This window comes from Pinus tabuliformis, chromosome 9 (assembly GCF_031772625.1).
Source record: "Pinus tabuliformis cultivar Carrire ecotype Pingquan chromosome 9, CPIR1, whole genome shotgun sequence".
NCBI classification, from domain to species: Eukaryota; Viridiplantae; Streptophyta; class Pinopsida; order Pinales; family Pinaceae; genus Pinus; species Pinus tabuliformis.
In genome coordinates, this window is record NC_142307.1 from 709135748 (window position 1) to 709161148 (window position 25401).

At 38.1% G+C, this 25401-nt stretch overlaps 1 protein-coding gene across 1 annotated transcript in view; it reads left to right on the top strand.

Annotated features, from left to right (window-relative positions):
- LOC149150666 (peptide transporter family protein) overlaps positions 1-17261 on the top strand; it is a 107425-nt gene extending 90164 nt beyond the window's left edge. The window contains exon 5 of the mRNA XM_089439892.1: positions 16840-17261. Coding sequence (XP_089296018.1) covers positions 16840-16890 — 51 coding nt within the window. The 3' untranslated portion in view covers positions 16891-17261. The remainder of the gene's footprint in view (positions 1-16839) is intronic.
- Positions 17262-25401: the final 8140 nt, after the last annotated feature.

Here is a 25401-nt window from a genome sequence, read left to right on the forward strand (position 1 = left end):
CAATATGCAACAAGTGTGAAAAGAGGTTTCTGAAGGTGTCCATGACCACTTCAAACCTGGGAACTGCTGACGGGCACACATTGCATCCAAAATATAAATGGACATGTATATCTTTGGTTGCTGACCTTTGAGTGGATGCCGGGCTCCTGTCACCTGTTCCTTCAACTTGAGAACCTACATGTCGGACTAGTTGCATGGCCTTCCTTTGTTGGCTAGTTGGTCCAACACAATCACCTAGCTTTGCTGGAAGGTCTCTGTGCTCTCGTAGTCATATAAGCGGCATGAAAAGATGGTGAAGCGCTAATATGCCTTCCGCAGTGTCATCGTCTTGTAAACCAGATTGGGTGTTGTCCTAAACTTGACTGGCCCTTGCACCCAACTCTTCAAAATATCTCTGGAGTTTGCGTTGCTGCGTGTGCTGAAGAGTTTCTCCATTGTGATCACTTGTTGTGGCAAGCGATACATCTCCTGATAGTCCTTCGCCTTGAAGGTAGCAAGCTCTGTCACGCTGACACTGCTCAATATCATCGTCTCAGGATTAGTGTGCGAGACAATCCAATTTATCATGTCCGCGCATGGAAACGTGGGATACGTGCATGCAATCTGATACAAGCTAGATTTGTGGATGTTGACATAGACCCCGCGGTCTTCCAGATCTTCCTTAGATGTGCCTGAGAATGTATTGTTGATGTCCTGCCATTTCATTTTGATGTCTCTGTCTATGACTAGCTTGGTGTCTTCGTAAACGGGCAGACCCATGGAAACTTGCTCAACTGCATCTCTAGTTTCACTTGCAACGATGTCCTTTGACCTTGCTCTCTTGGAGGCCATTGTACCTGTACTGTTGAGAGACGGATGAACACCTGCTATACCTGGAGACATAACAACACTCATGGCAAGCAATCAATCAGTTAAAAACCAAAACAAATTTGAGGATTGACATGCAACACACCTGGGTGATTGGCAGTAAAGAATACACAATTTTCACTTGGAGGCCGAGAGATTGACAGCTGGAACTGCGCAAAGCACAGTTCGGGCTGTCAAGAGGCTGTCTGACTGCTGGAATTGCGCAATGCATAGTCTAGTTTGCCTGCTGAGGGCTGAAACTGCGCAATGTGCAATTTCACTCAGCAAGGACATGCATGCCTAGAGACTACATTGCGCAACTTTCTTGGTCAGCAGGGCACTGCCTCCCAGAATTGCGCAATGCAAGCCTAGAGGTTAGTGCTGGCCAGGTTTGCACAATTTTTGGACGGAATTCAGAGCCTTCACTTCTAGAAATGCGCATTTATGTCTGGGCAAGGCAATGTCCGGGCTAAGGTAGCCCAAACCCGCCAACGGGCGACTGAAAACATGAGAAGGTTTGAATGCATGGCGAGATTGAGTGTAAGCAAGAGTGAATGATCATACTCGCAAACAGTGAATGCACGATTCAGGAAACAAGAACACATGCATGTGTGTGAAACGAGTCGCCACAACGACGACCGTTAGTGCAAAACAACGTCATGCATGTGACAACAGTGAGATGCAAATAAAAACTGAAATGGTGCTTCTACAAGCTAATATACATTGAAACGACAACAGGCGTTCAACAAAACCAAGCAAACAACATTCCTAGAAAGCGAAATACGAAAAGTGACATAAAAGCAACAAAGTTGTTAGAGATTGATATGGAAATGGTCTACCTTAGTAATCCCTCATCCATTGATTTCTTATCATCGATTCGTCAACATAAATGTACGGATTTGGAGGCACGCAAAAGGCACATATTTTACAGGAGGAACAATGGCGCTCAAGAGCCGTGCTATTTGGATCAAGAGCGGGGATAAAAATACTAGATTTTTGCAAAATTTCGCTTCCATCAGAAGAAACAAAAACACCATTTGGGAGATTGAGGATGGATTGCGGGGAGGGGGGAGCGCAGGGGGGGATTTCCAAGTTATTGGAGATCCATAGGGTGATGGTCGATTATTTTGGACTTTTTTTGAAGTCAAGTGAGGCTATGGATATTGATAATCAACTAGAGTATATTTGATCCTATCCACAGATGTTCACAGAGGAAGATGGAATGGTTGTAGGCGGGTCGATTTTGATGGCGGAAACCATTTCAATGCTTGAATATTTCTCAAGGGACAAATGCCCTGTTCTTGATAGTTGGACTGTCAAAATTTTTACACATTTTCATGATAAGCATACATGTCAAACATGGGGCAATCTTGGTGCAAACAAAAGGATACAGGTGCTGTTAATGAGACATTGATCGTGCTTATTCTTAAGTCTTCAAATCCTACATCCTTCCACGATTAGAATTCCATATCCTTATGCAATATTACCTACAAGCTAATATCTAAGATTATTGTGAGATGGTTGAAGGAGAAACCTATTGCCAGGAAACTTGGGTTCGGGGACGGTTACAGGGACGAGTGCAGGGATGGGTGCGTCAGTTTTTAAAATTGGGTACGTGGGTTCGTTGGGGGTATATTATAAGTTATATATATTATATATTTTATAAATTATAATATATATAAATTTTGAAATCTTCTGACTTACATGTTAATAATTGTTTAAGTTGAAACCTAACAATATGCATGTAAACAATTGTTTCAGTTCAAACCTAACAATATGCAAGTAAACGATTGTTTCAGTTGAAACTTAATAATCTGATACTCTTCTATGACATTGGCTGACAGACCAAAATCCTTTTAAAATACACAAAAATTTCGTTATTGAGTTGAAACACAATGTTGTTAAGGTCTATAATAATGATAGGGACGATATATTCATGCTAGAAAAGATGATTGGATTCCTATCAGTCAAAGAATACCTATGGATGAAGTTAACCTCCAGGAAATTCATCATTAACAATTCCTCAGAGAATGTTTCCAGATAACATAATGTCATCCTTCTACCAATCCTTTCATGAACAACACTTAAGCTTATATATTTTGTGGACCTACTAACTACATCCCAATAAACTATGAAGGCTGAGAATAGTGTTTGCATTGAAAATAACATAACAACCCTTCTAGTATGATTCTACCATATTGAGATAAAACTACATTACATCATTCTTGTTGCATTAACTTGGGAATCTTTAAAACCCAACTTCAATTGTAAAAATGTCATTATAAGGAACTGGTTAATTGAGGATGCATTAAAATTAATAAGTTATTTGTAAGCTACTCTTGGGAAGGAGGAGATTATCTTCCATCTGATATATTATATGGATATTCGATACCCAAATCATTTCTATATCATTTGTTTGACATTGGAATTTTGAACTTCCATGAACTTATTCAACAAAATGACAAGCCATTACGTGGATTATGAGAAGAAAAGGATTTTTGAACAAAGGAAAAAATCCATCAAGAACCCCTCTCACACTTGTTTTTGGGGTTCACACACCCATTTTGGGGGTTCGATGAAGCCGATTACACAAAAGAACCCAACCCGAAAATATTGAGTACCTGGTTCTTTTGGGAAGTATCACTTTCATTTGGGTTCGTCTCGGAAGTACTCATTCTAACACCTAGTTCATGGGAATGAGAACCCAAGATGAGTTTGTGAACCCCACGCCCGGGTTTGCGAATGTGCAACACATGGAGAAATTCTCTTCATATAGATCGCTTGAACAATTTGATTTCTTGAAGCACTGACGGATCCAGGATGGCGTGGCCATTGCTTAGGAGTGCATACACTCTGTTAAGATGTGTAGAAAGGATCCCATAGTTTTAAAATTGGACCTGCATCATGCATATGACTGTGTGGACTGGACATTCCTCTGCCTGATCTTACACAAGATTGGGCTCTTCGTTGGGGTCATATATTGGACTATGGCATGTGTCTCCTCGATAAGCTATGCAATTTTAATTAATGGAATTCCATCATTTTTTTCTTTTTCTTTTAATTTTATCTTCTTTCCGAGGATTTAGGAGTCTTCAACAAAGTTTCTCTCTTTCTCCATTGTTGTTTCTATTGGTCATTGATGAGCTTAGTAGGCAGATCTCAGAGGCAAAGGTTCAAGGACAATTTGTAGGTCTACAACTCACAAAAGAGATATCTATAACACACCTTATGTCTGTTGACAATGTTCTTGTTTTTGGAGAAGTCTCATCGAATCAATGGGCACATCTTTTCCATATCATTTCAAAATTTTGTGAAGCCTCTGGCTTATTCATGAACAATTTGAAGTCTATACTTATTTATGCATCTAATGAATTGGATAAAATATCAAATATTACAAACATCTATGCGGTTACATCCTTTCCTTTGGAGGCTAGTTTGGCATGGCTTGGTTTTAGGATGAAAACGAACAGATATCTCAACTCAGATTGGCAATGGCTACTAGACAACTTTGCTTGTCGATTATCCACTTGGGCTCACAGATGGCTATAACTAGGTGGCATACTGATCCTTGCTCAGTCGGGTTTGTAGAATATTTCGATTTATTGGATGCACTTATACCTTCTCCCAATACTTGTCATAAAAATAATTAACACCATTATTGCAAACTTCCTATGGTCTGATGTAAAGGATAAGCATAAAATCCATCTGGTGTGATTGGATGAAATCACTAAAGCAAAAGGAGATGGGTGGATGTGGATTAGAAAACACTGAACTCTTCAGTTGGGCACTTCTTACAAAGAGCTTTTGGCGCGCCATATTTGGGTTTGGATTATGGTTGTTGATTGTCAACAAGAAGTACTTTAAAAGCTAATGTACACAAGATTGGATTAGGATGGGGACGGATTATTCAAATAATGGTTCCTATATATGGAGGGGCTTCATGAAAGTAAAATAGTGGCTCCTTGAAAATATTCGATGGAATATTGGCTTTGGCAGATCAATTAGAATTGGTATTGACCCCATTTATGGCATATTGGGTGATCATCTTTTGTCAGAAGAGATCATACAATTGCTACACGCCAGGTGTATTTATTACATTTTCCAAATACAAAAGTATTGGGATCCATTACAACTATATCCCACCTGGAAGAGTGTAGTGGAATTGGGTATAAATGGAGCATACGTTGATATATGGAATAGGTACAATATTCAATTGACTTTGGTGGGTATTTCGTTTATGCTCTCTTCTGATAATCTATGCTGGAACTATGCCCTTTCACAGGGTCAAATATCAGTTCATGAGATCTACGTTTTCATTACTTTTTCCCTAAATGTATAAGATGAAAAAAGATGGTTATGAAAGGTATGGCCATGACGTATGCCACTAAGGATAAAACTATTTGGATGGCTAGTATGGAGAAATAAGGTCCTCACCTGGGACAATCTTTGCAAATGGGGTTTCCAAGGTCTTAGAAGATGTTATTTTTGTCAGGGTCATCTGAAAATGTGATACATTTATTCATACAATGTCCTTTCTTTATTGCCATTTGGGTCAGAGTGTTACAGAGCCTGAAGATCAATGCTAGTTAGTACTACCCTACTATTGAAGAATGTTTGAGAACATGGAAATCATTGTTTTGGGAGGACAAGCCTCTACCCTTCTTCATATGTTGGGCTATTTGAAGGGGCTGGAACACCACTATCTTTGCAAACACCTCTTTCGACATTGGCCACATATGCAACAATATATGTGGATTTTACAAAGAATATTGTTAAGAGCTGCGACATAAAATATCCAAAAGAATAAAAGGGATAGACCTTTCGACTTCATATTTGATTGGACACTTTTATGGAGTCGCACAAAACATGGTTTGTGTATGTGGTGTTTATATAGCATTATCTTCGAATTTTATATACAAATTTTGCTGGAACGAAGGAGCTGGTTCTAACACCTAGACATAGGTTATCGCTCTATGAGGTATTTTGTATTGCGCCAGATGGCTTAAGTGAGACTCGGTATATATTTTTGGCGACTTTAGGGGGACGATAGATTGGATCATTAAGGTATGTACTTTGTTATATACCTAGGGGGGATAATATGGGGTACAAAGGGAGGTACCCAAGGGAATACTGTAATAATGGGATGGGCCATAGTAAGAAAGGAGAACACTCCACAAGCCATATGCCTGTTCATACAATAACCTTTGACATCTCTCAATGTGGAGTCTCTAGCCTCTATGTAGGCCTCATACATACAATACCATGGGTCATTACCATGGTTCCTTCAATACCATCTATCTAATACCATGGACCCATTACATTATTACTAACCACTTGTGGTCCCTTACATGATACCTGTTAACCACCTTATGTATTACTATGGCCCATCCCATTATTACATTATTCCCTTGGGTACCTCCCTTTGTACCCCATATCATTCCCCCTAGGTATATAACATCCTTCGTGCCTCCCCACCTTGACCATTGGATATGCAAGATCTATAAGATGGGGGTGTTATTTCAATAGGTCTCCTTTTCGCATGTTCACAGATAACACAACTCAAATGCCTATGCCTTATCAAAGAAGGGTCTCGCTATGCCGCCTGGGGCGATTCACTACATGGCTCATATGTTGGGAGATACACACAGTCTTGGAACGATTCCACTGGTCTAAGACTTAAATTTTATCATATGATTTTGTTTGCTCTATGGCATGCTCATCTTTCTAGTTTTTGGTGATAGAGACTCTATTTGTATGTCTTTAAAGTTTTACTTGTTGTACATAAGAGGCATATGTTTCCTATGCTCCGATAATGCTAATATATTTTTGAGGGGATGATCTAGTTTTTTTGATAAATTATGCTTATCAGACTTCATGTAAACATGGCCTTCCAGTGATGAAAACCTGTTTGATTTTTCTTTCCTGAAAAAAGATTTATGTTAGATCTTTGCATTTTGGATTTGAAATCTCTCAGGTCGATCTTTATGCGAATGGCTTGAAAATCAGAATGTGGAAAAAAATGCTTCAGATCATGCTTGAAACATATAGGAGTAACATTGATTATTCATGATTTTTCTTTCCCAAAGAAAGATCTATGTTAGATTTTCCCATTCTGGATTTGAAATCTCTCAACCCAATCTTTATGCGAATGGTTTGAAACTCAAAATATGGAAAATAAATGCTTCGGATCGTGCTTGGAATATATAGGAGCAACATTGATTGTTCATTTGCTTATTTGCCATGATAGCTCGTAAATAAACCCACATTTTGCTATCTTGTTATGAAATCAGCTCACAAAAAGATAGAAAAGATAGATCAATGCCTTAGAGTTCAGCTTCTTCGAGGGGGCAACCTCCTTTACATTACACAAATGAACAATTCTTGTATGATACAAATGACAAAACCTCCTTTCTATATATAGGAGTCTAAGGAGTCACAATATAACCCAGCCGACCTAACAATAATAATATAAAGGCACAAAAATAACAATAGAGGGATTCTATGGGGCATAGTAATAACAATATGGGGACAATAGGGGCACAACAATATTAATAAGGGATACAACTACAATAGTAATGGGGTAATCACTAGTATTATAGGGACCTAACATGCCCCTCTCCTTCAAAAAAGTGTTGTCCTCAACGCTTGAGTAGTTCTGGGTGTTTCTGTATAAAATTCTCATCGTCCCATGTGGAATCTTCAACAGATAATTTCTTCCAATTGATGAGATACTCCGAAATTGATCGATTTCGTAGCTGTCGAGTTCTTGTTTCTGTGACTGCTTCCGGTTCCAATATAATTTTTCCTTCCTCGTCAAGTTCTGGCAATATTGTTTGAACTGGGAGCTTGTCGCCTATAACCTTCTTTAAACATGAAACATGGAAAACTGGGTGCACTCGAGAAGTTGCAGGAAGCTCCAATTTGTATGCCATAGTACCAATCTTTTGCAACACCTTGTATGGACCATAATACTTTGGTGATAATTTATTATCCTTCTTAGCTTGCTTGAGGGACATTTGTTTATATGGTTGTAGCCGTAGGAATACCCAATCACCTACATCAAAACTTCTTTCACTGCGATGTTGATCTGCCTGTTGTTTCATTCTATTTTACACCAACACGAGGTTATCCTTTAAGAGTTGGAGGAGTTGTTGTTGATGCTTGATGTTATGTTCCACTGCTTGAACCTTATAATTTTCTCTTAAATATGACGTGATGGATGGTGGCTGATATCCATAAAGTGCCATAGATGGGGTCATTTTTGTCGCTGTATGGAAAGAAGTGTTATACCACCATTCAACCAGAGGCAACCATTTGACCCCTTGTGTCTGTTTATCAGATACAAAGCAACGAAGATATCCTTCCAAACATTTGTTTACTATCTCAGTTTGCCCATCAGATTGAGGATGATAAGATGAGCTATGAGCTAACTGAGTACCAAGACAAAAAAATAATTCTGTCCAAAAATTTCCAGTGAAAATGGGATCTCTGTCATTTACAATAATCTTTGGGTTTACATGTAGCTTTTGAATTGTTTCCATAAATGTAGTAATGCAGTAGAAACTGTACTGGCTTTAAATGGATGTGATAATGCACAAAAGTGTGCATACTTGGTAAGTCTGTCAACTACCACCATGATGACACTCTTTCCCTCAGACTTGGGTAAACTAGTGATAAAATCCATTGAAACCTCCTCCCAACATTGGCTTGGAATGGATAAAGGTTGTAATAGACCCGAGGTCTTAATTGTTTCAACTGTATTTTGTTGACAAACGAAACATTCTGCCACAAACTTTTGAATATCCGATTTAAGGCCATCCCAAAAAAATTTCTTCTTAACCCTGTGGTAAGTTTTTTAAAATCCTGAGTGCCCTCCTAAGGGAGAAGTGTGCAATTCCATAAGAATCTTTTGTTTGAGTTGGGAATTCTTATAGAGGTATAAGCGATCTTTGTACTATAATGAATCATTTTGCCAGCTAAATGTATCAAATGTACTGGAATCTTGTTGTAACTTTCGAATAAGTGCCCACACTTCTTCATCATTCTTCCATTCCTCCCTTGCTTCATTTATCCAATCCAGTTGGATAATAGAAATGGTGCACAACAATGCTTCCACATCCTCATCCTTTCTTGAGAGTGCATCTGCCACCACATTTTGCTTCCTTTTTTGTAGATGATTTCAAAGTCATAACCCAACATCTTTGTGACCCACTTTTGTTGCTCTTTAGAGGATAATCTTTGTTCTAAAAAGTATTTAAGGCTATCATGATCCATTTTTACCTTGAAGTGTCTTCCCATTAGGTAGGGTCGCCATTTCTTAAGTGCAAGTAGTATTGCCAACATTTCCTTCTCATAAATAGCTTTGTGTAGAAACCTTTCCTTGATTGGACGACTTTCAAAAGCAATGGGTTTTTCATCTTGCATTAAAGCAACACCAATTCCATTTCCTGAAGCATCACATTCCACAATAAAGGCTTTTGTGAAGTCCGGTGTAGCTAAGACCGGTGCTTGGCACATTGCCTCTTTAAGATGTTCGAAGGCCTTTGTTGCTTCTGGAGTCCATGAAAATGCATCTTTCTTCAATAATGTTGTTAGAGGTGTTGCTATTCTCCCATTATTCTTAACAAACATGTGATAATACCCTGTCGACCTGAGAAATCCTCGCAGATGCTTTATGGATGTGGGGATTTTCCATTCCCTAATGGCTTTAATTTTGCTAGGGTCTACCTTAACTCTTTCATGAGATACAATATGACCCGTATATTCCACCTCTTATACTCCAAAGAAACATTTGGATCTTTTTGCATATGATTTTTCTCCTCCAATAGTTGTAGCACCTTGTCAACATGTTCAACATGATCCTTCCAAGACTTGCTGTAGATTAGTATATCATCAAAAAATACTAACACAAATTTTCTAAGGAAGGGTTTGAAAATGGAATTCATCAAACCTTGAAATATAGAAGGTGCAGTGGTAAGGCCAAAAGGCATGACCAAAAATTCATAATGACCCTCATGAGTTTTAAATGCTGTTTTCGGAATGTCTTCTGTCTTCATTCTAATTTGATGATATCCTGAACGAAGATTCAATTTGGTGAAGTAAATTGATCCATGATCTAGTAATTCATCAATGACAAGAATGGGAAACTTATCTTTAATAGTGATTTTGTTGAGCTCCCTATAATCCGGACACATGCGCCATGATCCATCCTTCTTGTGCCCCAATACTACTGGAGTAGAGAAAGAACTTTGACCAGGTTGAATTATACTCGCCTCTAGCATTTCTGCAACCATACATTCAATTTCACTCTTTTGGGCATAGGGATATCTGTACGGCCTGATGTTTGGAGGAACACTCCTTGGAATCAGATGAATAGCATGATCATGATCACTAATAGGCGGGAGACCTTTGGGAGTCTCAAATACCTTGGAATGATTGTTCAAGACTTTTTGGAGATCTGGAGAAATAGATGATTTCGATGTGGAAACGTCTAGTGAACATAATTGTGCAATTACACCTCTTTGTTCCTTTCTTAGAAACTTTGTCATACCGTTAGAGTTGATTATCTTTCCTGGTTTCCCTGCAATACCCCTTAATTCAACTTCCTTTCCTTCCACAGAAAATTTCATGAAAAGTTCTTGAAAATTAAAAGCTATTGTACCCAAGGATTGTAGCCATTGGACTCCTAGTACAACATCAACACCTCCCATTAGAATGGAAAGCATTGGGCTAGTCAATACATATTCTCCCATGGATAGCTTGATATTATGGCACTTTCCAGAGCAATTTATCGTTCCTCCATTTGCAACCATCACTTGACACTCTGGTGCTGGATATAGGAAGCAATTCAATTCTTTTGCTATCTTACAATGAATAAAATTGTCGGTATTTCCTGAATCAATCAACACTATTACCATTTTCTTCTTGATTTGTTCTTTTACCTTGATGGTTTGAGGAGTGGTAATTCCAGCCAATGCATTACAAGATATGGTCGGATTCATTTCTTCTTTATCTAAGCTTTGTTCCTGGAGCATATCCTCTTCTTTTGACCTTTCTTGTTCTTTTTCTTCTTCCTCTTCACAATCTATGTAGAATAATTTCTTCTCAGCACACTTATGACCTTTAGTGTATTTGCTATCAGAACTGTAACAAAGCCCTTTTGCTCTTTTTTCTTCCAATTGTTGTGGTGTCAACCTTATAGGTTGTGGAAAGTTAGGTGCAACAACACTTCCATCTTTATAGTTGTGAGTGGTATGCTCCTAGTTGCCATAATTTTGCTTTCCATTTTTCTTGCTAACCGAAATGCCTTCTCTAATGAATCAGGTTCCCAAAGGCGAACATCATGTTGGATATTATCCTTTAAAGTCCCTATGAACACATCAGTCCTATGCTCCTCTGGAATATTTTTACCCTTATGTTCAATTTTTGGAACTCCTCAATGTGCTCCATTATTGAACCCTTCTGTTTGAGACTTATCAATTGGCTAAAAAAAGTATTGCTTTTTGTATCCTCATAATGTGTTGTCAATTCTTCCGTAAAAATTGCCCAAGTGATAATTTGTTTACGAGAGCAAAGCCATTGATACCATACAAACTGATTTGGTTCCAAATATGAAATTTCAATATGTACCTTTTGTGTGTTTTGCACATTATTGAGATCGAAAAATTGCTTCATCTGTAATATCCATGTTCCGGGATCCTTGCCATCAAACTTCCTCATATCGATTTTTGGAATATGGTGGGTCTTCGATCCAACATTAGAGTCTATGAAATCATGATTAAAATTTCTTTTGTTCTCATCATGAGTTTCTTTTATTACCCTTTCACCATTAGTAAGTATTTCTTGTAGAAAATTTGTCAAATCTGTCTTCAAATCTGCGGTGCCTGTCTTCAAATAGTCCATCTTAGCTTCCACGTCATTCATTTTAGCTTCTACATCTTTCTTTAAACCATGCATCATAGATTCTGTTATTTTTTGTGCGAGTGACATTAGTTGCAGTTGGTCTCGTAATTTTGATATATCATGTTGCATTTCTTCCTCTTCTTCATAAGTAATGCTAGAGCTTTCAAGTTGCTTACTAGGTGTTTGCATTTTCTTTCCTCGCGGCATCAGTTACTGATAATGATGCTCTACTATGCCCTTTGAAATCCTTCAAAATAATTTTTCAAACCAAGCTTAAACAAAAATTTAAAAAAATCTACACACCTTTTTTCACTTTGTAGGAGCTCGATATTGCTTCTGATGTATTTCTGTAATTTTGGATCATCCAGTTCTGAAATTGCGACCTGCAGTAGCCCTCTATGTCCTCTTTCCAATGCCACCAGTCTGATCGAATTTAAATTCTCCAAGGCAGAGTTATGCACAATCTCCCAAGATGACCTGACTATAGACCTTTTCAGAAGATCGAACTTGTAGGAAGTGCCACGTGTCACTGTTTCGACCTTAGGATCTGAAAAATATACACAGGAAACTACAGTCTGTCCTCTTTCTGTAACTTCTGACGAAATTTCTATTTGATGCTCAAAACAAAAGTTATGACTATTTTCCCCAGTTCACCTATTTGGAATGTAATTCGAGAATCTGCAAAAATGCCAACTTCCTCAGATCATATCTCCGCAAATATAGCATGAAAAGCTCTGAAATTCGGACCTGCGGTTCAGGACGATTTTGGCCCAAATGCTTTTTTTTAGCGTCTCAAACGTCGTAGAAAAAAAGTTATAGCGCAAATGCCATGATGACCTGTTTGGAGGAGCGAAACCCTAGAATTCAAAGCTCTGATACCAAATGTTATGAAACCAGCTCACAAAAAGATAGAAAAGATAGATCAACGTCTTAGAATTCAACCTCTTCGAGGGGGCAACTTCCTTTACATTACATAAATGAACAATTCTTGGATGATACAAATGACAAAACCTCCTTTTTATATATAGGAGTCTAAGGAGTCATAATATAACCCAGCCGACCTAACAATAATAATATAAAGGCACAAAAATAACAATAGAGGGATTCTATGGGGCACAGTGATAACAATATGGGACAATAGGGGCACAACAATATTAATAAGGGATACAACTACAATGGTAATGAGGTAATCACTAGTATTATAGGGGCCTAACAGATCTAGTGAAGAAACCCACAATTAAATTCGCATCCAAAAACAAATAATTGTTGAGAAATCTAGAGGCAGCAAGATAGGTGATTTCTCTTGTGTATAACTGCTTGTGATGTGTTTTTACTTAACTTAATTAGCTTCTTCTTTCGCTTGATTATATCTAGTGTTGTTTTCATGATGTTGAAAATTGTGTAACTAGGTTCGGTGTTCATAAATATGAAATGTACTTTTGATTCTTGTAAATTGTAAAATGGAAGAAAATTATTATTATTGTTTTTGGAGCATGGGTTTCATGCTCAAGGTCTTTTATTTATCAGTCAAGCACCCATTGAGGAGCTACGTCCACCTTTGAGAAGCCAATATAAAGGAGGAAACTCGACCTCCTTGGAGCATATTCATCTCTCAATCATTCAAGCGAAGGAAGAAAGCAATGAAGAAGAAAGGAAGAAAAAGACTTGGTTTCGAGCTATTTCTCTCTCACACGTGCGAAGGAAGGGGTTTCTACAACAGATCTAGGGTTCTCCTCTACAAGTTCAATCTTGAAGAAAAGAAGGCAAGAAGGTCAAGTGAAGGTCACAAGAAGCCATCCTCAAGCTCCAGAAGTTACAGAAAGCTTAGCGAAGGTCTAAGGAAGTATTGGGAGGGTAAAAGCAGCTCACAGGTGTGGTAACAACAACTGCAGGAGGGCTGAAAATTTTAGGTTTGAAGTGGAGACTGAAATTCTGCAGCTGGATGTCGAAGTTGTGCTATTGGAAGAGATTTGATTGGGTTTGACTTGGACAAGGAAAACACATCATCCAAAAAGGTTGGACTTGGTTTTGGAGGGTATTGGACTTGTTCTAAAGGTCTTAGAGTTCGTCAATTGAAAAATTTATAGGGAAGAAAAGAGATTTGTGGGTTTTCCTCTCAAGTGGAGAGGTTTTTTCCTTGGCTTGCAACGTATATTCTCTGTTCTTGTTTTTGTTTTTGTCACTGTTTGAAGATACACAAACATAATAATAATAAGTGAAGCTAATAAGTAAAGAGAGATCACAAGAAATTATTGAAGAAAAAGAAATCACTCTAATAAGTGCCCTTTAGATTTCTCAACACATCAAACGGCTACCAAATCATAAAGAACGTTAAGACAATAGGAGACAAAATGCAGGCGATCATCCTGGGCCAAAACCTCTCCACTTGAAAGGAAAACACACAAGAATTGTTCTCTTCTTATAGAACTTCAATTGATGAATTCCAAGACCTATGACCCTTGACTAAGACCCTCCAAGACCAAGTCAAATCTTTCCTTCTTGACGAACATTCCTTCTAACACTTCCTCAACAACTTTTGCAACTTAACCTCCATCAAATTCTTCTGCAACTTCGACTGCTAATAGAATCTTCTGCAACTTCAACCCCCGAGCAAAATCTTCTGCAACTTTGACCTCCAGGAGTTTCTTCCTCCTTTCCTCTTCGTTTGGGTTGTTTCTCTCTCCTAGATAACTTGACTTGCAAAGTGTATTTCTTGATGCCCTAACTCGACTTCTGTAACTCGATCTTTGCTGCTGTAATAGGTGCAATGATTTCTTCACACGTGTGAAGAGTAATAGCTCAAAAATAGTCCCAAATTTTTGCTCTCCTTTTCTTCTTCACACCTTTTCCTCTTCCTTGATCGAACTTGTGTGAAGTGTGAATGAATGTTCCAAGTGAGGTTGAAGTATATTATATATAGGTCTCCTACTATGTCAAATTGCTTTTTTTAGGCCGACTTGATCTGCACCATGACGAGGTCTTGAAGGGACTATTGACTATTTTAGACTCAAATAAATTTTCTTTACAATATGTAACATGCCCAAATGGGTCTTGGAGACATGACAATGACTCAATTGACTTGTAAACTCAATGACAAGCCCTAGAAGCACTCAACGGGTGCTTGACCTATAAATAAATTTCTCTTGAACATCAAAACCCAGACGTCAAGAAGAACAATAATAAATTTACTTTTCTCATTACATCAAATACATAAAATCATGATTACATGTCATTATGAAGACTGTATGTAGTTACATATTTCAACAATAACGCCACGATTCACATTTGAAAACGTTGGATCTATCCACGTTCGAGGACAACTAGGTTCTTCACATCCCAAGAGAGGGAAACACTTTGTGTCTAAAAATAAGGCAGCAATTGACATTTAAGAAGGGGAAAGCAATTCAAATTTCAAGAAAAAATGAATCTATTGACATCACAAAACAGTGAGAAGCATTTCACATCCCAAAACATTGCCATTTATAGTTTGAAAATGTGTGGGAGTCATTTGAACTCCATCAGTCTTAAAAAGGAGGAGGTAGAATGTCAAATGTTATGGCAATTTTGGACATTCAATGTTGGAGTCTATGATTACGCAGGTGTTAAGATTTTGGTTCAAGATGTGGTTGGTGCCAAAACTTGAAGTAAAGATAACCCATGGTAGCACGATACACTTCAAAGTGTGAGAGGTGAAAATCTCCTTTTTAAAATCCCTACCCTTCGTGGTCTTCTCGATGGCAATTCTGGACTCTCTTTTGATTTGTCAATAATTAGGTAAGATTGAATGATTTCTAAATTGAATGAAGAGTGGTGCTTGGGTTCAAACTTGGTGAATTAACGAATCTGTCGGTAGGGTCCTGTAACACTGAACTCTCTTGCTTAGTCATTGAAATGAACGTTGGCTTTTTAAGCGCCAGTAAATACAAAGAAATTGGGGTTTGGGTAAGAAATCTGAACATCTTCATGGACGATGTGGGGATTCCATTATGGAGAAACTAGGCTCTCGAGCTATAGAGGGTCCAAGCGCTTTTCCCTTTAATGTTCTTTACGTCGCCTTTAATCTTCTTAAGCTCGAGGGGAGAAATTGTTCTCGATAAAAGGAGGGGATTCCCGTCGTTACTTGGGCTTCCACGGAGCAGGCTATAAAACATTATCGGTCTCAGATGGGCGGATAGGCAATAGTTTGCCAGTGCATTCAGATCTTGGATTCACATCGAAAGGAATGTTTTTGATTTGCTTTATTTGCATGAATCCACGTTACTATTGAGATTTCGGAACTTGCTGAGTGCAGAGTCAAGGAGCGAAGTCAATTTTCTTCTTTGAGTTGTCGAGATGTGAGCAGCGATTTTACGTCGCAAGTTAAGATGGGAGAGGAAGGGGAAACTTGAGTTTGAGGCCCTACATTGGCTTTCAAATTCACGCTTTCGATTATGTCACACCCATGAAGAATCCGGAATCACTTGCTCTAGGTCATACAGCGAACGAAAGGCGAAACGTTGACATTGTCTGTTTTTCGAGAACAATCGTCAGTAGTCAGGTCTTTGGATATTGGAAAATATTCTAGTTCATCCTTTTCTAAAGCCAAATATATTGTCAAAACTTAAAAGACTGTCTGAAAGCAGTAGATCAATCAAAATTATATATTGCGAAAATACGTTCTGTAGCATATAAGATATCGGAGACAAGTAAGCTCCTTTATGCACCGAGGGTCTTCCCTATAAATAGATACTATAATGTCACATTATAGTATAATACCCTTGTTAAGTGAAACTGCTGGTAGTATGCTATGTCATTAAGTCAAAACTGTTTGAAATTAAATGGCTAAGTTGATATTTACCTGTGAGCACTGTCCGAAAATTGATGTTTTCATCCATTTCTACATATATTATATTTGATTAGTGCAAACATAGTCTTGCGTTTAGTGTCTGGAGGATGCTGGCCTGTCCTCTTGTTCTAAATACTGTTACAATGACCTATCGACTAGCTTGCTATTCCCCTACTGATTATCTTGTCATGGACTAGTGGAGACTCTTGCCTGGGCTTTGTGCTGATTTATTTTAGTATAATGGTTTACTATTGGTGTTTACACAGGATCTGCTTGGGATTGGAGAATATAAGCCTGGAGATTCTAAGTTTGGTTGATACACCGTGAGATTGCTTCGGTTCTTGATATATATGAAGATTGGTGGGTTTCCTAATCTGTACGTCGATGCCATGCTCCTAGTTACGGAAAAATCTGTAACTGGTAAGGTGTACTTGACAAATTTATTTGAGGTCCAACTATTATTGGGTGCTGAGCAGTCTCTTTGATGTATATTACCATTCTTAGATGCTTTTTTTTCTTCATATAGAGATAGCACGGTTCCAAGTGAGATGGATATTTGCCATTTACAGTTCAATTTCTCCCATATCTCATTCAGCCAGGAATATTCTTTCCCCAGATGTGAAATGTATTTTTAGATACTTGCCAATAAACAGGTTATGAACACGAGGAATGCATTTATTTTTCCCAAGTGATGCATCATATTGTCCCACGTTCTTGTTTCCTTTTTCACATGATGTCATTTTCGGTTAGCTATGGATCCACCAGATTTGTGCAATGATAGGATCAGAATAGAGGCAAAAGACACATACATATATATCGTCAGAAAAAAATGAACAAGAAACCTAACACATTCAGATTTTGAATATGCAAATTGTCGTGAGCTAGAAATGGGAACACAAGCAATTAATTGAACCTAAGGGCACAGCCAAATAGAAAGATGAACCGTTATTTCAAGATTTGAAAACAGATATATTGATTCTACCACTTCAACAAAGAGAGCAGAGTATAGATGCTCTTAATTGTTTACGCAAGCTAATGTCATAATGTAAAAGACATATCAAAGAGAACGAAGACTTTCCATGATTAGGACATACAATTGTGTTTGCACAAAAACACAAACACGCTTTAAAAAAAAACCTGAAAGCAAAGCTTAAAATTGCTAGTTAGTGACACAGACTAGAAGATTGGGAGAATAACGTAAACAGTAAAAAATATAATATTGTGTTACTCTTTTTGAAGTGTATTTCAATAGGAGACAACTGTTGTGGTAAGATGTAAAAACTTTGTATACAGAGATGACTAAGCCATCTCTTAGTCAATTTACCTGTGTAGACGCACAACAGGAAAGTGAAACAAATATGCGTGTGAACCTACTTTATAGCTTTGACGTCTCCGGAAGTATTTTAAATATTTTATTCCTAGTATTGTTTCATTATGACTATTTCATTTTTCCATTGTAACAGACTCCTACGATGCTCTTATCTGAACGTATTTTAATATCAATCCGGGATCACTTAATTTACAAAATGCTTAGCAAAATATATGCGTTCTTGGCTATTAAGCTGTCATTTTCAACTTATCTACAAATACTTACATATATACAGACAAAGCTGAAGAAAATGTCATCATGGCAGAAGCGGATTAAACTAAATTCTACTGTAAATACAAAGAAATACTTATGCTAACTATGAAAATCTATGTGTTGCAAAGAGAGTGAATTTAATGCTAATAAGCTACAGAAATTAGATCCAGCTGAAAAGAAATTACAATTGCATGCAACAGAAAGAAAGAAAAGGGAACAAAGTATTCTATTGCTGATAAAACTGACTGCAACTAATGTTAATGAATTAAGTGAACGGTTCAGAATAATAGATAATTAAAGAGAGAAATACGGAGCAGTTAATATAAAGAGAGTTTAACTACGGTTGCTGTCGAAAAAGTATGCTGCAGTGTAGAAATTTATTTACAGAAAATGATGTATACACAAAATGGATTGATGAAATATATCCTAATTCTAGGAAATTGATCGCTGCATGAAAGTAGAATTGCATAAGGAAACATACCAAAAACTAATATCATCGTGCATGTAGAGTGGCTATTGCTCTATAGTCAGCCGATGATTGTAAAAACACATTTCACGCACGTGAGATCACGAACAACTGGCTTTTGTATTCAAAAAGACAATAATAACATAATCATAACGTTGAACCTTTTTCATTCTGTTCTCAAGTTCTTATGCAAAACAAAACTGATAACTGACTCGCTAAATTTAAGTGGCTCTTGCGTAATTTTCATTAATAAGTTGAAAATTACATATTGTAAATGCTTTGAGAAGCATATGCAGTATAGTGTGGCAGTCCACCTTCAGATGTTCTTATACAAAAATCCCCGTAGGGTTGTCTGGTAATAATTACATAATTACAAGTCTGATATAAATATGTACATAAAAAAACAGCTTTACTAGAAGAAAAAGTCTCTTTGTGAATCAAAAAACATGAAATCAGGGTCTGTCTGCTCCTTGATTCCTCTCTCTGGATTGAGGCCTCCTTGGATAATTGGTTGGAAACCTGATTGCGTTCCCTGTAGATGTGATGACAATAGATGGAATCAAAATGTGATTTCAAAAGAAAAACATCAGCCAAAATATTCTTGAGTGTGTGCACATGACAGATAGATATGCTGTTGAACCAGTTAATGATAATCTTAGAGTCGTAAAAAATTTGTGTTTTCCTACACTCCTTTTCTAGTGCAAAGTGTAAAAGGTGTCTGATGGTGATCAACTCAACAAAGTTGTTTTTTCCGATGCCCAAACCCATCTGAATTTTGAAAAAATGATTATCAAATAGATGTAAAAGGACACCTCTTCCACAACCATTCTATTGGGCAGACCCATCAAAATAAGCCCATGGTAGGCTCTTGTCAATGACTTCAGGGATAATAGTTCTTTGAGGTGTAGGTTGGTCATCGTCTGGGATGCTGGTGTATAAAGATATAATATGTGTAGATGTTTGTGACTAGAGATGTTCAATGCCCTCGAAAATAGATTTGTTCCGAAGCAGCCAAATAGACTAACAAACCAGAAGAGGGAGGTTCCTAATTTTAGAAGGTTGAGCAGATGTCCACCACGATTGCCAGGCCTCAAGGATGGAGTCCCCTTGCCATCTTAAGGTAATTGAGAGCGAAGATAGAACCAAAGTCCAGAAATGTAAAATGGAGGGGTAGTGAAGGAAAAGGTGATCAATTGACTCAGATGCCTATCGGCAAAGGACACACAAGGTAGGTCCATGGAAAGAACGCCTATTTAAGTTTTCTCCCGTAGGGGCTTTATATCGGAGGACAGTCCACATGAATAGTCTAGTATGAGGCATGGCCTTTAGCTTCCACAATACACTCACCACGAGTCAATAACAGGGGGCTTATGAGCAACATAAATGATAGTATACCCTTCCTTTGGAGTGTATTTGTCATATGAGTTCATCCTCCCCATCAGTTATCCTTACATGAGATTCAACAAGAGCAGTAATGTAATTGAGCCGGTCTTGATGCCAAATTTCAGGGATGTCTAATTGTATAGCAGATTTCCAAGCCTGAGAAAAAATGTTGTGTTCTCTGGATCTGCTATATGAGCTAGATATGATATACAGACATTAGATAAAAAAAAGTATGAGATTGGGAGGAATCCTATAAGCATTACCACAACCATACCATGGATCCATACCAATGCGAACTGAGGAGCTAGATCTTATTCTCCATGCGAGTCCATCGCGGGTGAATGTTATGGAATTTAAAACAGCTCGTCAAATGGATGAGATATTGGAGCGGTTCCAAGAAGGGAGTCTGACCCAATCAAGGATGTGAAGAGGCCATATATATTTCTGATAAACCACCTCTGTCCATAAACTTTTTGTAGTGAGGACTTGCCAACCCATCTTGGTAGCAAGCGCTTTAGAGGAGTCAAGATTCTTCAGTCCCCAACCTCCCCATTTCTTGGGTAAAGCAATCAGATCCCATCTGACCCACACATAGATGTGGCCATCTTGTTTCCCTTTCCATAGAAATTTGCAACACATTTGTTGTATTCTCGTCAAAATACCCTTAGGTATCCATGCCATGGACATCCAATACACCAGAGTGGCTTCCAATATAGATTTGATTAGAACAAGACGACTTGCCCTAGAAAGATATCTGTGATGCCAAATATTCAACCTCCTTTCAATCTTGGCCACTAGCCAGGTCCAATCAACAATTTTATAATGGAGGGGTTTGAGCCGAAACCCAAAATACTTGAGCCCTTCATCAAAGGGTAGAAGTGCGTAGGGAAATCTTTGGTGAGCATAATGAATCTCGTGTGGCGAGCATCCAATAGATGAGATAGTAGATTTCCTATCATTACACTCCATACTAGTGGCTAGACTGAATAATTGCAATATAGAAAAAAATGTTGAAGAATCACCAATACCCCCATTAAGAAAGATTAAAACATCGTCAACAAAAAGGAGATGTGAAATAATGCAATTATTGGTGATCTTAATTCCCTGTACACGACCAGGTCTTTGTTCTTCAGATATGAGTGAACTCAGACCTTCCATGACAAGTAGAAATAGGAGGGGGGACAAAGGATAGCCACACTCAGAATGAAAGAAATGGGAGGCTGATCCATTTATAAGAACACATTATGTGACCTTGGTAATGCAACACATGATCCAATTGATGAAATTGAGGGGGAAACCTAAATGAGTAAGGATCATTCTCAGATATAACCAGCTGGTGCGATCAAAGGCCTTTGATAAGTCAATTTTGAGGATCATACCCTTGAGTCTCTTAATCTTGATGGAGTGTAAGACCTCTTTTGTAGTGCCAATAGCATCATGTATTTGATCGTGATTTAGAAAGGCAAACTGTTAAGGTGAAATGTGAGCAGACATAATAGGTTTAAGATGATTATCAATGATCTTGGCAATAATCTTTTAAATGAAATTACAGAGGGAGATGGGTCGGAAATCGTTGAAGGTCTGAGGGGAGTCAGTTTTAGGTATAAGAGCAATGAAAGTCGAGTTGAATGCATAATACATTCAACCACTGATTCGACAATCCTCATTAACTTGTAACATATCTTTCCCAATTAGCTCGAAAAAGGCCAAGTAGAATTCAACCGACCATCCATATAGCTCGGGGCTCTTATCCCTTTTAAAGCATTTTAATGTGCCTTCCAGTTCCCTCCATAGAAACATGCTTATTGAGATCTTCGGCTTAGTCATAATCAACAAAGTGAGGGAAGAGAGCAACCACCCTGATAAACTCGGCTAGGGAGGCTTCGTCAGGGCCCTTGTAAAGTTGACTAAAATGTGATGAGCTGAGCGATGCAAGTTGATTGAAGGTTTGGACTCTTTGGCCTTCCTCATTAGTCAATTGCCATATGGTATTGATAGCCCGACGACCATTTGCAAATTGATGATAGAAATTCATATTATCATCCCCTGCTTGTAACCAAATGGCTCAACTCTTGAGTCGCCATGTTTCTTCTCTGCCTTTTAGAATCCTATTCCTTTTGACCTTAAGCTCATTGAGGTGGGATTTAGCTTCAACAGATGAGTAACCTCTCCCATCCACATCTTTCGGACTAGCGAGCTCAAGTTCCATATTGTGAAGTATGATGTCATCATTTTTTCTCTAGTCTTTTCTTGCCTGATATAAGGTAGGAAACCACATTTCTTTTTAAACTGACAGGTGTGCCAAATCTTAGCATCTATCTAAAAAACTGTTTTTAACTACTTTCCTTAGTTGTCCACATTCAACCTAGTTCTTAACCTCGCGGTCTACAATTGTGGAAACAAAAGTCCCTCAGGCTGATTTGGTAGGAAAAGTAGTTACTAGGAAAAGCAAATATTTACAAGAGAGAAAAGGCACTGCTGTTGGTTGAAGTTTTTGTTAGGTTCCTATACCAACATGAGTCATAATTTTGAATGACTAAGGTTAAGTCTTATAATATTGTGCATACCTTTGCTTTCTGCAAATGTTTTCCATATTATTTAAAAATAAAAAAATGTAAAGAGGGTATGTCCTAAAAAAATATCAAAGGACAAAAAGAAAAAGAGAAGGTCCAAAAAATGAAAATATGTGAACTCCAAAAACAAAAAGAGACCATGAAAGTGTGCAAGTCTAAATGCCACTGCTATTTACTTCTTCTGCAAATAATGGTTGTGTGCAGCTTATTATACATGAATTTTATGTTTATAGCTTAAATGCACCCAAATAAGTGAAAAAAATGTTAGGGTAAGTAATGGGCAAATAGAAGAAACGCTGCTGAAGTATAAAGTTGATTGGACAAAAGCACATTGATCATGCTTAATCATATGTTTTAATGTGCATGAGCAATTAAGAAAGCAAAAACAGAGGTTTACAAGTTGATTTAATTGACTGACCCTTATTCATTTCATCCCTATACTTACTAATTTCCCCATCCACAAATATGTTCTAGTACTAAAAATCCTTTAAGTCATAAAAGCTCAGAGCATTTCTTTGACTTTTGGTGGGACCGAACATCAAGTGTTAGAATCTCCTTCATGAAAGTCATTCCCCTTCACTACCCTAATAAAACCTCTTTTCCTAAGGATAAACTTCATTTGCTTAGGAAAAGAAAAGCAATTCCATGTTAAATCTCTTTTCATTCAAAAAAGCCACAAAACATCTTATCCTAAGTATTGAGTGTATGGAAATAAAGTGCGCAAATATTACATTTTACATTATGCTAAGGATATACCCATTTCGCCAATTTCATATTAATTTTTAATTTATTATATAAATCCCATAATACCTTTTCCCTTATATTAATTAAATCTCTTATATAAATATCCCAACCCTTAGTTTAAATATAAACTATAAATTACCCCATATCCCGACAAAACCAATTAACCTTGTTATTAAGCCCCGCCCGATCGATTAAACCCGTCATTAACCTATAATTATCCCACATTGCCGAAGTTTAAAGCACTGAGCCTCCCTTGCAACCCATGGTTTTATCTCCCGCGCACTTCCCTCGCCCGTTTTCCGTCCGATCACCAACCCCCTTATCTGACGGTCCACAGCCATATCGACTGCGTCCGATGGCCGATCGTTACCCGCCCGATAAAGCGGTTTTCCCGGCCCCCCGACCGCTACGTGTCAATCGCTGGAGTAGATCGGGTGACCCCTCCCAAATACCGCCCGACTCACAAAAGCGGTGCAATGGCCTGGGACACTGCCTCCCCGCTCAACCCGATAAACCCCCCCATTGTTCATTCATAAAATTTGCTGCCAAAAAGTGACCGTTGCTCCATAAAAATACCGGGAAGCCTTTTTTCGTCTTTTTTCGTTTGTTTTCTTTGTGAACCTCTGCGAATCACTTCGACCCCTGCAAACCTGAAAACTACCAATTAACCTCATTCTAGTCCTCAAAGAAGCTGCAGAGACCACCTACAAAGCTCTCAAATCCCTTTCAACCTTCCCCCGTCGTCCAAAACACCAATTTGAAGTCAATTCACCTAAACTCCAGGTATTTGTGAACAAATTACCAGACCCCCTTTCTAAATTTGAAAACGTTCACTCTTGAAGTATTTTAATTAAGTAAAATTAATTAAAAATTACTTCTGAAAGTTTCCAGTTTCCATTTAAAAACCCTTGAATAAACCTTTAAAACCAAATTCAAATCCACAAGCACTGAATTATGGCTGCCCCTGTTGCCATGGATGTCAGACCTATCACAACTTCCCATCTGGACCTAGACCATCTTCCCCTGGCAGATAGGGATTTCCAAATCAGGGATACCAGTGCATATGAGGTCCTGCTTAAACTTCATTGTTTGAGTAGGGACATATATCTAAACCATTGTGATGACATTGGTATTTGGGAATCCAATTTGCCCAAATACCAATTTCCCCAAGTGCATGTCTTCCCTGAAATTGTCCATATGTGCCATTCCTGTTACATTCCCATCTAGAGAGCTATTATGTCCCCTAACCAAAAGATTTTGTTCACCATCACAACTAAATCAATTAATGAGATGTTACAACTCCAACCAGGCCCACATCTAACTCCATTCTCTGTTGGGGATTTGTTGGACCAGTACTCCAAATTCAGTCTGTCTAGGTTAGTCCAAATATTTCAGACATTCATTGTAGAAGAGCAACATATTCCCAAAGATTCCCCTCCATATGTTTATGCCATTTTCTCTGAAAGGGGCAAGCACATTGTCACTATGATATCATGCATTTTGGGTTGCAACACTGATGAATTTGTCGATGAGCTTATCCTGGCCTTCATATCTTTTTACACCCCAGGACAACCTCCTGCTGTTTTGTATGATTATGCCCAGTTCATAGCTGAAAGAATGCATGAATAGTTCACCAGAATGCACAATGAGAGACTATTTAAATACTCATCTGTTCTCTACCATATGTTCCTATACTATCAGCCAGACAAATTTCCTTTTACTCTTCATAAGATGGATACAAGAGGACAACCTAGGTTTGTCATATGTTGGACCCCACTCTTCCACAAGTTTCAATGACCATATACCTATACAGATTTCATTGATTCTTTTGTTTATCCAGTCATGACCATGTTCACAGGGAGCCCTCCACCCAGAATAAGTCAAGAAATCAAAGGGGTGCTTCAGTGGTCTAAACAAAGCAAAGTGGGAGATTGGTACCTTTACCAAAATCACATAGAGATAAGAATCTGTGGTTGCCAACTTGCACCATATAAACTGCCCCAATACCTCCCCATGAGGTTGTTTGCTCTAGAGTACTATAGACAAATAATGAACTCTGATGAGATCAATTTTGTCTCAG